Genomic DNA, 11,426 nt, shown 5'->3' with positions numbered 1-11,426 from the left:
TAATATTTTTTAAGTACTCATACTTCCTCTATATGCTTGCAGATAAGCCCATCTGCGGATAAGCAGACTCTCAAATATTTAATCAAAATATCATACAGAGCAGCATTTTCATAGTATTTTGGTTAAAAATGTGCAGATAGGTTTATATGTTGCAGATGTACGGTATGTGATCATAATAGCGAACCTATGGCATGCATGCCATAGATGGCACACAAAGCCATTTGTTAGGGCACGTGCGGCATTGCCCTGTCAACTCCAGCGCACATGTGTGCCCTTGCCAGCTGACTTCGGCCTTCATTTTTGAACATTTTTTGCCCTCTGGAGGTTTCCCTGAAGCCTCCAGAGGGCAAAAAATAACACAACGTGCAAACTGGAACATTGGGAACAGACTTCTGGTTTCCACGTTGGACCGTTTTCTGTTCCTGAACTTCGGGCTTGCCCATAGGGCCATTTTGGGCTCTCCAGAGGCTTCAGGGAAGCCTCCTGAAGGGCAGAGAATGCTGTTTTCACTCTTCCTAGGCTCCTAGAAAGCCTCTGGAAACTGAGGTGGGTGAAAAATGGGTCCATCACGTGCCAAAAGCAGGGTGGAGGGCGGGAGTCATGCATGTATGTGCCCCAGTGGTCGCGCACAAAGAATTATGGGTATGGGCACGTCTGTGCACGACCCCCCCCCCTGCACTCCCCCTTGCTTTTGGCACGCAATGGAAAAAAGGTTAGGCATCACTGGTATATGAGGTTGACTATATACATCTGCTTCTAGTGTAATCGTTGATATTTAAAAAAACTTTATAGCACCAGTTACATATATCTGGCCTTCTTTTTCTTTTTCCTATTTTTTAATCATTGCCTCTGATGTTCACTGCCAGACTGAGGCAGGAGGGGGTGCACAGGTGAATCCACCAGTGGCTGACCAGGTTAGGTGATTTTAATAGAATGGACCTTATAAATTTATATTAGTGCATTAGTGCACTTGACTTCTGACTTCTAACTTCCTCATAAGTATTAAAAATATTGCTGGAACAGTGTGACAAGACGCTGTGGAGGGGCACAGGAAGCCAAGCGCTGGTGTAAGGTAGAACAGAAGTGAAACAGCTGATAGCTTAAGACATTATAAGAACTTCTCTTTTTGTATTTTTCCTATGTACTTCTCTGTTTGTAACATTCCAAAATGAACTTCTCCTTTTCGAAATGTCATGTTTGTCTCGTGTATGGAAACGCCTTGAGAATGCACCGTGTGGAACACGGCATAAAAGTAGCATCCTGGGCAGAGCCCAGGCAGTTCAGATTTTGGTGTGTGAACACACTGAACTCGATGCATCATTAAAGCTGTTTCTCTTGCACCTTCGTGGTCTCGAGTCCTGGTCTTTCGTAAGTAGATTGCTAAACAAAACCTCAATCTGCTGCTACAAGACAACACAGCAAGAATATTATACCTGACAGAAATTGGAATGTAAGATTCTATTTTCTACCATAACAAACAAATACTAACCTTATTTATGGAAATAAACCTTGTAAGAATCCTCAAAATAAGTGGTAGATAATTCTTGTTCAAACCTCAATTTCTCCAAGGCTTCTTCCTGAGGTGTGTTTACTAAATTTATAAATTGCACCTAATTATACTAAATCTTCATTAAGTAATTAGACCACATAAAAGTTTAAGTACAAATCAGTTTTTGACAGCTATCAAAAGCATAGCAAAGAGAGGCCCTTCGGCGTAAAGGGTTTCCAAATTCAAGAACAGCTGCTACTTTGCAAGTTAAGTAAGACTGGTTAAAATTCTTATAGGTAAACTATAGCTACTTTAAAGAACAAATGTATCTAAGGTTTGGACTAGCTTAATTTTCCAAGATTAACAGAAATCTAAATTTGTTATTATAACATTTTGTGTTTTTTCAAAGGTATTATGAACCTAACGATCTTCATGGATGCAGAGCTGTGTTAAATCTAACAACATGTGGACACCAGTTATTTCAACGTGATGATCTTACCAAGGAATGTTTTATTTAAAGAACAAAAATATATTTTCACATTTGGAAATCTGAACAATTTCCACTTTTGTAAATAGAGTTTGGAGTTTGGAGTTTATTAAATTTGTAGGCCGCCCTATTCCTCGAAGGGACTCAGGGCGGCTGAACAAAGCCAAGGGAGGGGAAATTACAAAAAGTAAGACAAAGACAATCAGACAATACGAACAGTTTAAAAGCACAACAGACACAGCAAATTCAAGTAGCGGGGGGAACACAACCCCAGGCTTGCTGGGACAGCCAGGTCTTCACGGCCGCCCGGAAGGCCTGAAGGGTGGAGAGGGTCCGAATCTCCACGGGGAGCTCGTTCCAAAGGGCCCGGACAGCCACAGAGAAGGCCCTCCTCCGAATAGTCGCCAGCCGACATTGGCTGGCAGATGGAATACGGAGGAAGACTAATCTGTGGGATCAAATGGGTCTGTGGGAGGTAATCGAATAGCTCTTGCTTTCACTGTTTGTAATCTTCATTTGAATTATAGATAATATTTTCACTTTTAGATAAGTCTTCTAATTCTGCCTAAAGCCTTTTGCCTATTACAAGTAGTCCTTGTTTCAAAACCATCGGTTTAGTGCCCATTCAAAGTTACTGGCACTGAAGGAAATGTCTTATAACCAGTCCTTGTATTTGCAACCATCCTAGGATTCCCACAATCACAGGATCAAATTCACGCAGTGGGAAATGGCAGGACATGTTGTTTACAATAGTTGCAGCACTTGGAGTCATGGGATTTGCAATCTTCCCCGTCGCCTTTCAGCAAGCAAAGTCAACAGGGGAAGCCTTAAAAATGCAATAATTCATTAAACAATTGTGGCCAAAAAAAGTCATAAAATTGAGCACAACTCACTGAACAATCACCTTGCTTAGCAATTCTGGAAATTCCAGTCTCAGTTGTGGTCAGAAATGAGAACTGCTTTGAGTTAGCTCATCGGCTTATTGAAATTTGGATTTTTTTAAAAATTGGGAGTTATTTTTTCTCTCAGGTGAAGTGACAGAATTACTCTGAATCAGTGGTTCCCAAACTTTTTTTGTCCACCGCCCCCTTGGTGCTACCAACTGATCCTCAGTGCTCCCCCACCCAGTGGTAGAATTTAATTTTTTTTACAACTGGGTGCTGTAGGCGTGGCTTGTGGGTGTGGCTGGGGGGGTCATGTGACTGGGTGGCTTGCATGATGGATGGAAGATAGTAACAGTAAAATTCAAAACTGTAACAATTAATTGCACATTTATTCAAAATCCAATTTAAAAACCTTTTTAGTTAATGTTAATTCAACAAAATTGTTGAACATGATCCAGTGATACCAGGTTTTCAAAGTCTGATAGTCATTTATTAAAAACCTTAGTGGCTAGTAACTTAGTAAACTCAGTATAATTTAGTAACTATTTCACTGTTCAGTAAATTCTTAATGTGATGGATGGGCTTGGTGAAGGGATCCCAATGTCCCAATGTCTGGTTTTAAGTCACTTAGCAGGAGACTTAAATCACCATGTTCAGTAATCTGGAGTTGATTTCTTTTCATGGAGAGAAATTGGATTATCCTACTGAAGCCATGTTCCACCAAATATGATGTTGAAAATGCAACTTGTTTCTTAACCACTTTGGCTTCCGTTCAATATCATTTTGCAGCTCTGTGAGTTGTTCCTCCACTATCCCATCTTCCTCAATATCTGAAAATGGATTTATCATCCAATCTGGAATTTCCATCAAAAGACGAGCTCAGACATATCTTTATGCAGCATGTCCAAATGGTCACAAAAAACTTGAAGATCATCATCTTGTATCCCACCTTTCTCTTCTAGCTACAAATCAATGTGTTGACATATATGTATCACTAATGCAGTTTCCTATCTCTTCCATTGACATAATTAACACCTTTTCATAAGTAAAGTTCAGTTGTCTCTCTCACCTCTCTTCCTCCATCTCTTCCCCTTCTCTCTCCCTTTCTCCTTTTCTTTCCTCTCTTCCTCTTCCTCCCTCCTCCCCCTTTCTCTCCCTATCTCCTTCCCACTCTCCTTTCTTACTCTCCACTTTCTCCATCTTTCTCCCTTTCACTTTCTTTCTCCCTCCTTCTCTCTCTCACTTCCTTTCCCTCTCAATTCCATCCTCCTTTTCTTTCTCTCTCTCTGCCTTCCTCCCTCCCTCCCTCCCTCTCTCCCAAAAATATGGGCCCATATTTTTTCCCTCCTCTTGGCTGCTGTTGCCCCCCTCCACCGCCCTGGATTTGAAACTGAATGCTAGGCTCAGCTCTGCAAGGGAGAGCCCAGATGGAGGGAAATAGCTTGGGAAAAGAATAGATACTTTGGCTGGGACATAGGGGAGGTAGCTAGAATAGAAGCAAAGGAAGACTCACCAGGCAGAGATTTGTTGGGCTGTCTGGTTGAGATAAGCGAGGGACCAGGGAGCAGCAGCACCTGTGCCTCTAGGCAGGTGAGGTACGAAAAGGAGTGGGAGGGGCGGGAGGTGAGGGCAGAGCCAGTTAGTGGTGCATTTTACTCAGGGACGTGCAGTCAGGGGAGGCAGGGGAGACGGGGCCTCACCAGTCTCATGAGGAGAAAAAAAAGAATTTTTAAAATAATTAAAAAGGCCAAGGTAGTTGCTGCCAGACTCCAAGTCACAGTGACTCAGTCTGCTTAGTGCTAACTGTAGGGGGAGGCGAGAGAACTATGGGCCTCCTTTGCATAAGGAATTTTTTACCTTTTAACCGTTGCTCAGAGTTAACCAAGGGTTAAAAGGTGAAAAATTCATTATGCAAAGGAGGCACGTGATTCTCTCGCCTCCTCCTGCAGAGGACACTTTGTTTAGAGGCTTTTTTAAACAGTTAAGCAGATCGCTGCGCCTCTCTTCGCTGCCCGCCCACCCCTTGCCTCCAGTCCTCCCTCTCCGCCCGCCGAGATGGAGCTGGAAGCCTCGCTGGAGCAGTCGGTGCCCAGGGGCATGGCTTTAAAGTGGCGGCAGGGCAGGCACCAACTGCTCCAACAAGGCTTCCAGCTCCATCCCGGCGGGTGGACAGGGCGAGGGAGGACTGGAGGCGATGGGCGGGCGGACTCAGCAGTGTTGCTGCACCGGCAGAGCCAGCCTGAGGGACAAGTGGCAGCCGAACCTCAGCCACCCGAGCAGCCTCGCTTCGCCGCCTGCCCGTCGCCTCCAGTCTTCCCTCGCCCTCTCCGCCCGCCGGGATGGAACTGGAAGTCTCGCTGGAGCAGTTGGTGCCCAGGGCATGGCTTTAAAGTGGCAGCAGGACTTTAACGTCCCGGCGCCGTCCGCCATAGAGTGGGTCCCGGTCCTGCTCTATGGCGGACGCTGCGCCAGGGCTTCAGCGGTGCTTTCGCGCTTGTCTCACCGATCATGAAGCTCACTGCATGTCATTGATTTTACTGGTTCTCCAAACTGCCCATAATTCACCCCTGCCGGAAGTTCTCAGCTGACTGGCAGCCAACAGAGCCCCAGGCAGAATTGTGCCCCGCGAGGGGGACACCTTCAGCACTGCTCTGCCACCTCCCTTGCTTCTTAGCACCCCCTTGCTGCCCCCTTTGCCTCTTAGTGCCCCCCTAAGTCATCCCAGGGAGCGGTACTGCCCACTTTGGGAATCACTGTCTGAATCAATCAAATAAGTAAACAAGCACAGGAAGATGTAGGACACTCAGAAAGAATTTTTAAAAATAATTTAAGGATTAATTAAATAATAATAGTAGTAGTTAAAATTAGTTCTGGCAGATTTTGAATCAGCAATCTTTGACTTAGTGTCTTCATTTTATTCCTTGTCTTGTATTTAAAAGTTATTGGGATCTAAAAGGTATTAGAATCAGTCATCAGTACTGGCATAGTTGAAGCTGCATTCCATCTCCTGTGATATAGCTGATATAGCTCAGAGCTTGTCAGAAAATAAAGTGCTCAAGGCAAAGCCAATCAGGGCATTTGAGGAAACCTGAGAGGAAAAGTTTATGTACTTTCACACTGCAGCAGAAAAACGCAGAGGAAAATCAAATTTGCAACAGAAGGTCAGTAAAGGCAGATGTGTCTGTTTCTACCCACAAAACATGATTGGGATAAGACAAGGCAGTTTGAGATGTTATCTGACTAAGCCAAAGTAAACTAATAATCTTTATGATTGAATTTGGGTCCATCAACCAAATCGCACTATCAACCTAAATTAAATTCTAGATAAGTGACTTATTATTCTGTAGTCTTTATTACAAATTGCTTAACTAGTATAAGGAAAGAGAAACACCGAGAAACCACTGGGACAAGGCATGATGATGGTGCGAAGACCAACCTGTAAACAAGCTAAATATGGCTCTGGTAAATGAAAGTAGCCTAGAGCAGTGATAGCCAAGCTATTGCACACATACCAGAGGTGGCACGCAGCGTCATTTTACCTAAACTCATCTTCTCAAGAAATGTTGTTCATTGAAAATTTGAGGAGGGGGTTTCTTTTCTTTTTTTCCAGACCTACCAAAACAGCCCATAAGTCCTAATTTTATTCCTCCCCACGTTGACCCATATCTTATCTGCTGGCCAGGATCATTTGAACCCATCCCTTACTTTTAAAGTCCTTTAAAAACAAATTGGTGTGAACATATATTATTGTCTGTGGAAGCCTCTGGAATATTGGGTAAATGTTTCTCAAACTTTATTCCCCTAATTTTTTTTTTCATACATAAAGGTTCTCATGAAGAGAATAAAGGGAACAGAAACCAGAAATTAACACCACCATTCTATTTATTCAAAAGTAAAATTCCCTGAATCTAATGGCAATCACTTCAAGGTCTGAACAGAAAATTCCTCAGGTTAGGTAATTTCCCAGAATTGTTTTTTCTTGTTCTTACTCAGATTATTTGATGGTGTAATCTGTACTAATTTTTAATGGATTCTTTTTGTCCCAAGTCAGGAAGAAGGGGAACATTTTCTCAGAAAATGGATAGTTGAAAGTAAAGATAATCTCCATAGAGTCCACGTCATAGAAGGATAATTTGCCTAAACTGAATTCTAAGGTAATGAGAATCCGTTGTACTGTCTTCCACACCGGAAGAATGGTTTTAGGTGCGGTGGTGACCTCATATTCTCCATCGATCAGCTGCAATACCCAAAACCCTTCAGAAGCACTTATATGTAAATATCCTTTTCTTTTTATGGATTCACGCACCGCACCAATGGCCCATTGTTTGGCCCTGCCCACTTCAACCACCCACTGTGAAGTCCCAGAATTGATGCCTTCTGTTCCTAGGACGCAAGGGAAAAAATTAAAGCGTTCTAGATTGTCAGGAAAGTCCTGGGCTCGTTCACCCAGGTATACGCTTTTCCGATCTTCTGAAAGGATGAGGGTGGGGAAAGCTGTCTTGGGATCCAGCATCACCTCCACTAAAGAGAAGAGATGAAGAAAAGGTTGAAATGAAAAGAGTATTACCATATTTTTCAGAGTATAAGAGGCACCGTTTTCCCTCAAAAAAGAGGCTAAAAATCTGGGTGCATCTTATACACTGAATACAGCATTTGTTTTGCCTCCTAACCCCCCCCCCCTTCACAAAAATGGTGGTGCATGGCCTTTAAGAGGCTTTCAGAGTGCTCCTGGGGGATGAGAAGGGTAGAAATGAGTGAAAAACGGGCCATTTTGATTGAAGTCTTGTGTTTGGAAAATACTTTAACGCATCTGCGGACAACTAACCTTTATTTTGAGGTTCCGAAAGCATCTCGTCTGATTCTGCAGACTGAAGAAAATCTGTTGGAAAGAAGTCAGTTCTTATTTTTAAAAAGAATCATGAATTAGCTAATTGGCTGTCCCATTTTTTCCTTTGGTCATAATCACGTGAACAATCTTCACAAGAGCAAAAACATTAAACATTAAATTGATTCAATTAAGATCAGGTTGTTTTTCAGCTAGAACTGAACCATATTTAGCTAAAATACGGAGTGACCAGTTTTCCCAACCAGTTGCCCTTTGGATATATTGGATCACAGTTCTCATCATTCCCAGTCAACACAATAGAAGGACAGCAAGTTGGGGTGCACTGCTGAGCAATTTTCCACACAGAAGAACTATACTAACTCATCACACTACATAGGCAGCAGGGACTTTCAAGGTTTACCAACCTGGCCATTTTGCAAAGAAAGCTGCTATGTAGACATCTTCTGATGTTTGCTAAACCCCAGTCAGCTGTTTTCAGTAAAAATGGGCCCATTAAGAACATGGACAAGAGTAGACAAGAGTCTAAAGCACATCTACAGCAATTTACTGGGATGTAAAATTCAGGGCTTTAAAAAAAAAACCAATCATGATAATTGCTTGAAAAAACAGGGAACATTACTTTCCCAGAATGTTCTTTTCCCCCAATTATTTGCATTTCTCCCCAAATGTGCTCATTTTCTCCAGTGTTCCATTCCTGCAGTTTCTTGTTTTTCCTAGGATTATTTTTTCTCCCAGGCCCTCATTGTTATCTGGGTCATCTGAAAATATGGAGCTCTTTTATTCCTAAATAGAAAAGATGTGTCCTAATTTTACATCTTTCTCCCTATTCATTTACCTATTTCCTATACTTTGAAACCTCCTGGGTAAAGACTCTAAAAGAGAGTGTCACCAGAAAGCCTTCTTATCTTTAGAGTAAGGAGCAAATCTGATTCTATCTATAGATTACCTATAGGGAATTAGAATCACCCTTGAGCTACCAGTACACAATTGGGCTTTGTTTACATACATTCTGGCATCTCCTTTCGGATTCTTGTAGCAAGATTCTTTTTGTTTATTCTATCCAGAATGCTGACGGTCATCTTCAGGGCCTTGGCATCATCAAATGCCTCAATCATGTATCGGGCTATTTCAATGTGAGCAGCTTTCTCAGTCTTGCAACGACGGATGGGCTTGTAGCCCTTATCTACTGGGTAATCCTCCAGGTGCAACTTAAATTTCTCAAATTCGTCTTCACACAATTCTTCAAAATATTCAACCAGCTTGCAGCGCGGAGTGTGTGACATTGTGCCCCTCAGTCAGATGTACCTGGGAGAAAGAAAATGTAAAGGCTGCAATAAAAAGACTCTATACAAATGAGATTAAAGGATAAAAGTTCATGTGGTCCATTAATTAAGGTGACTTTAAGTGTTCAAAAATGCACAAGGGTAATTTTCAAATGATAAAGAATATACAGCTGCAATGAATACTACAAAAACATCCTCTTTAACCAAGGTAGAAGATGGTCATTAAGATGTTACTTCCCAGGAAGGACAGCTAAACAAGAAGAAACCTATCCTCTGAAAAATCTCAGAAAACCTCTTTCTCTTTCTTAGTCAGAAAGACCATTTTCTCTTGTAATTCAGTGCTTCTCAATGTGTTTGTGTGTGTGTGTGTGTGTGTGTGTGTGTGTGTGTGTGTGTGTGTGTGTGTGTATAATCAGCTTCCTAATTTATTTCTATGGGGAAGGATGATAACTGATTTTATAAATGTCTAAAATCTCTTTTCAGAGCCAATTTGGTGTATTAAGGATTGACGTTAGAAACTGGGAATCTATGAATAACCTTGGCCGGTCACTTTATCTCAGCTCTACGAAGGAAGCAATGGCGAACCACTTCTGAAAAACTTTGCCCAAAAATCTTACATAAATTTTTCCAAGCAATATCTCAGAAGTGGAGACGAATGAATGGAAGAGGATGGGATCCTTTTAGCTGAAGAATAACACAATATCTGTTATTCACACATCTGCTAACACAATGGAAAAAGATTGTAGGAAGTTAAAACCCACTCCTCTCCTAGAAAAATGAAATATCCTGGGAAATATTGAAAAGGCAGAATATTATATTTCCCCGGATAAGAAATGGAGAAAAATCTTTTTAGGCAGGAAATATACTCACTCTTAATAGCCCCTACCTTTGTCAACGGCTCATTAAAAAGCCTGAGCTAGGCTAGTCTACATAACAAAGGTAGGATTAGCCTTCCACAGAAACTCACTACAAGGCACCTGGAAAATTACATTAGTCAGCAAGGCAACTAAACTTGGAATTAAAGCACAGCCTAAAGAGCTGATCCTGCTTGGCCCCATGGGAGTCTAACAACCAATCAAAATACAAAATCAAGATCATAGGCCAGAGTGGACATAAAACCAGGAATTTTCTACATCTGTCTTATTTCTTCTTCACCCAAACATCTGGAAGCATGTGATCCCTTTTCTGTCCAGGAGTTCAAGCCATGTGATCCTGTTCATCATTAAACCATCTTTCTAAGCAGCCTCCATGTTTCCAGTGTCTTTTTCCCCACTTGGGACTGAACCCAGAAGGACATTCCTTCCAACAAGATGAGGCAAGAGCTTTTATTTCTTTTTTTCTGTACTCCATAAGAAAAAAAAGCTTTTCCTGTGACAGGATGCCAAACCTTCATTTTTCGAGGCCCGTTTTTTTATAATGCAAAACAGACCATTTTTCATATTGAAGAAGTTAGACTAATTAACTTCTAATATTGACTAATAAAACATCTAGAGTAATTGGGGAACACATCATAAAATCCTTCAGAATAGCATGGGAGAAATGATCAATATAGCTGTACTGTAGAAACTGGGGCCTTAGAACTCCTAAGGAACCATGTCCATCAGCCTTCATCCCTCTCTAAGAGGGTAGCAGAGGAAAAGAGAAAGACCACCCAACCCTGCTTCTCTCTCTCAGCTTCTTTCTCCTCCTCCTCCTCAGTCCCTCCTTTTCCGGCCTGTTGTAGACTAACTGTGGCCATGATGTCACCCCGAGGAGGACTTTGGAAATTGAAAAGCTACGACTGACACTTTTGCCCCTCCCCCACCTCCACCCCCGCCCTCTCTGGCTGTGCTTTCCGCGCTCTGTCTTCTTTGTCTAGGATGGAAGTGGGGTGGTGTTTGTGTGTATGTGTGGCGGTGTGTGTGGGTGTGTACGCGCGCGTGCAAGCGCAGGTAAGCATAGTGATCCAGTGAACGAGGGCGCAGCGCTTTCTGCAAGCCAAGGCGCCGGCGATTGGAGAGTGGCAGCAGAGCATCGCTCTTGCCCAACGGGTTTGCAACAGTCAAGATACCTTTAAACCCGGGGGAACCGGATCCAGGAAGGGAAAAGAAAGGCAGCTCCCTCGCTTCCCCGTCCATTCCCTTGCTTACCGCTGTCCTCCGCTTGCCGCTTGCCTGGAGAATTCGGAGCAAAGGAATAGGTGACCCGAGGAGGAACTTGTCGATCGGGCGCCGCTGCTTCTAACTACCCCAGTGCGGAGAGGGAAAGTAAAAGTGAAAATACAGCTAGCTGTGGTTATGGGTGTTGGTCTGTCCGTCCGACTTACGCAACCGAAAAGGCTGTCTTAGGCGCAGTGCTCTTCAATGTCTTCATCCATATTTACACGAGGGGATAGAAGGGGACTAATGAAATTTGCAGATGAGCTGGCAAGGATAGTTAAACTCTCCAGACTCTAGGC

At 42.7% G+C, this 11,426-nt stretch overlaps 1 protein-coding gene across 1 annotated transcript; it reads right to left on the bottom strand.

The window, feature by feature from the left end:
* Nucleotides 1-6,674: 6,674 nt before the first annotated feature.
* On the bottom strand, nt 6,675-11,426 carry LOC106545037 (E3 ubiquitin-protein ligase TRIM39-like). Its single transcript, XM_014061483.2, has 4 exons — nt 11,119-11,426; nt 8,713-9,011; nt 7,686-7,739; nt 6,675-7,381 (listed from the first exon to the last, which is right to left on the bottom strand). The coding sequence occupies exons 2-4, from the start codon at nt 8,987-8,989 to the stop codon at nt 6,855-6,857; spliced, it is 858 nt and encodes a 285-aa protein (XP_013916958.2). The 5' UTR covers nt 8,990-9,011; nt 11,119-11,426; the 3' UTR covers nt 6,675-6,854.

Source organism: Thamnophis sirtalis, unplaced genomic scaffold, assembly GCF_051295495.1.
Source record: "Thamnophis sirtalis isolate CommonGarterSnake01/CBP01778 unplaced genomic scaffold, rThaSir2_p1.2 scaffold_4, whole genome shotgun sequence".
Classification (NCBI taxonomy): Eukaryota; Metazoa; Chordata; class Lepidosauria; order Squamata; family Natricidae; genus Thamnophis; species Thamnophis sirtalis.
This window is presented reverse-complemented; position numbering and strand designations above follow the sequence as displayed.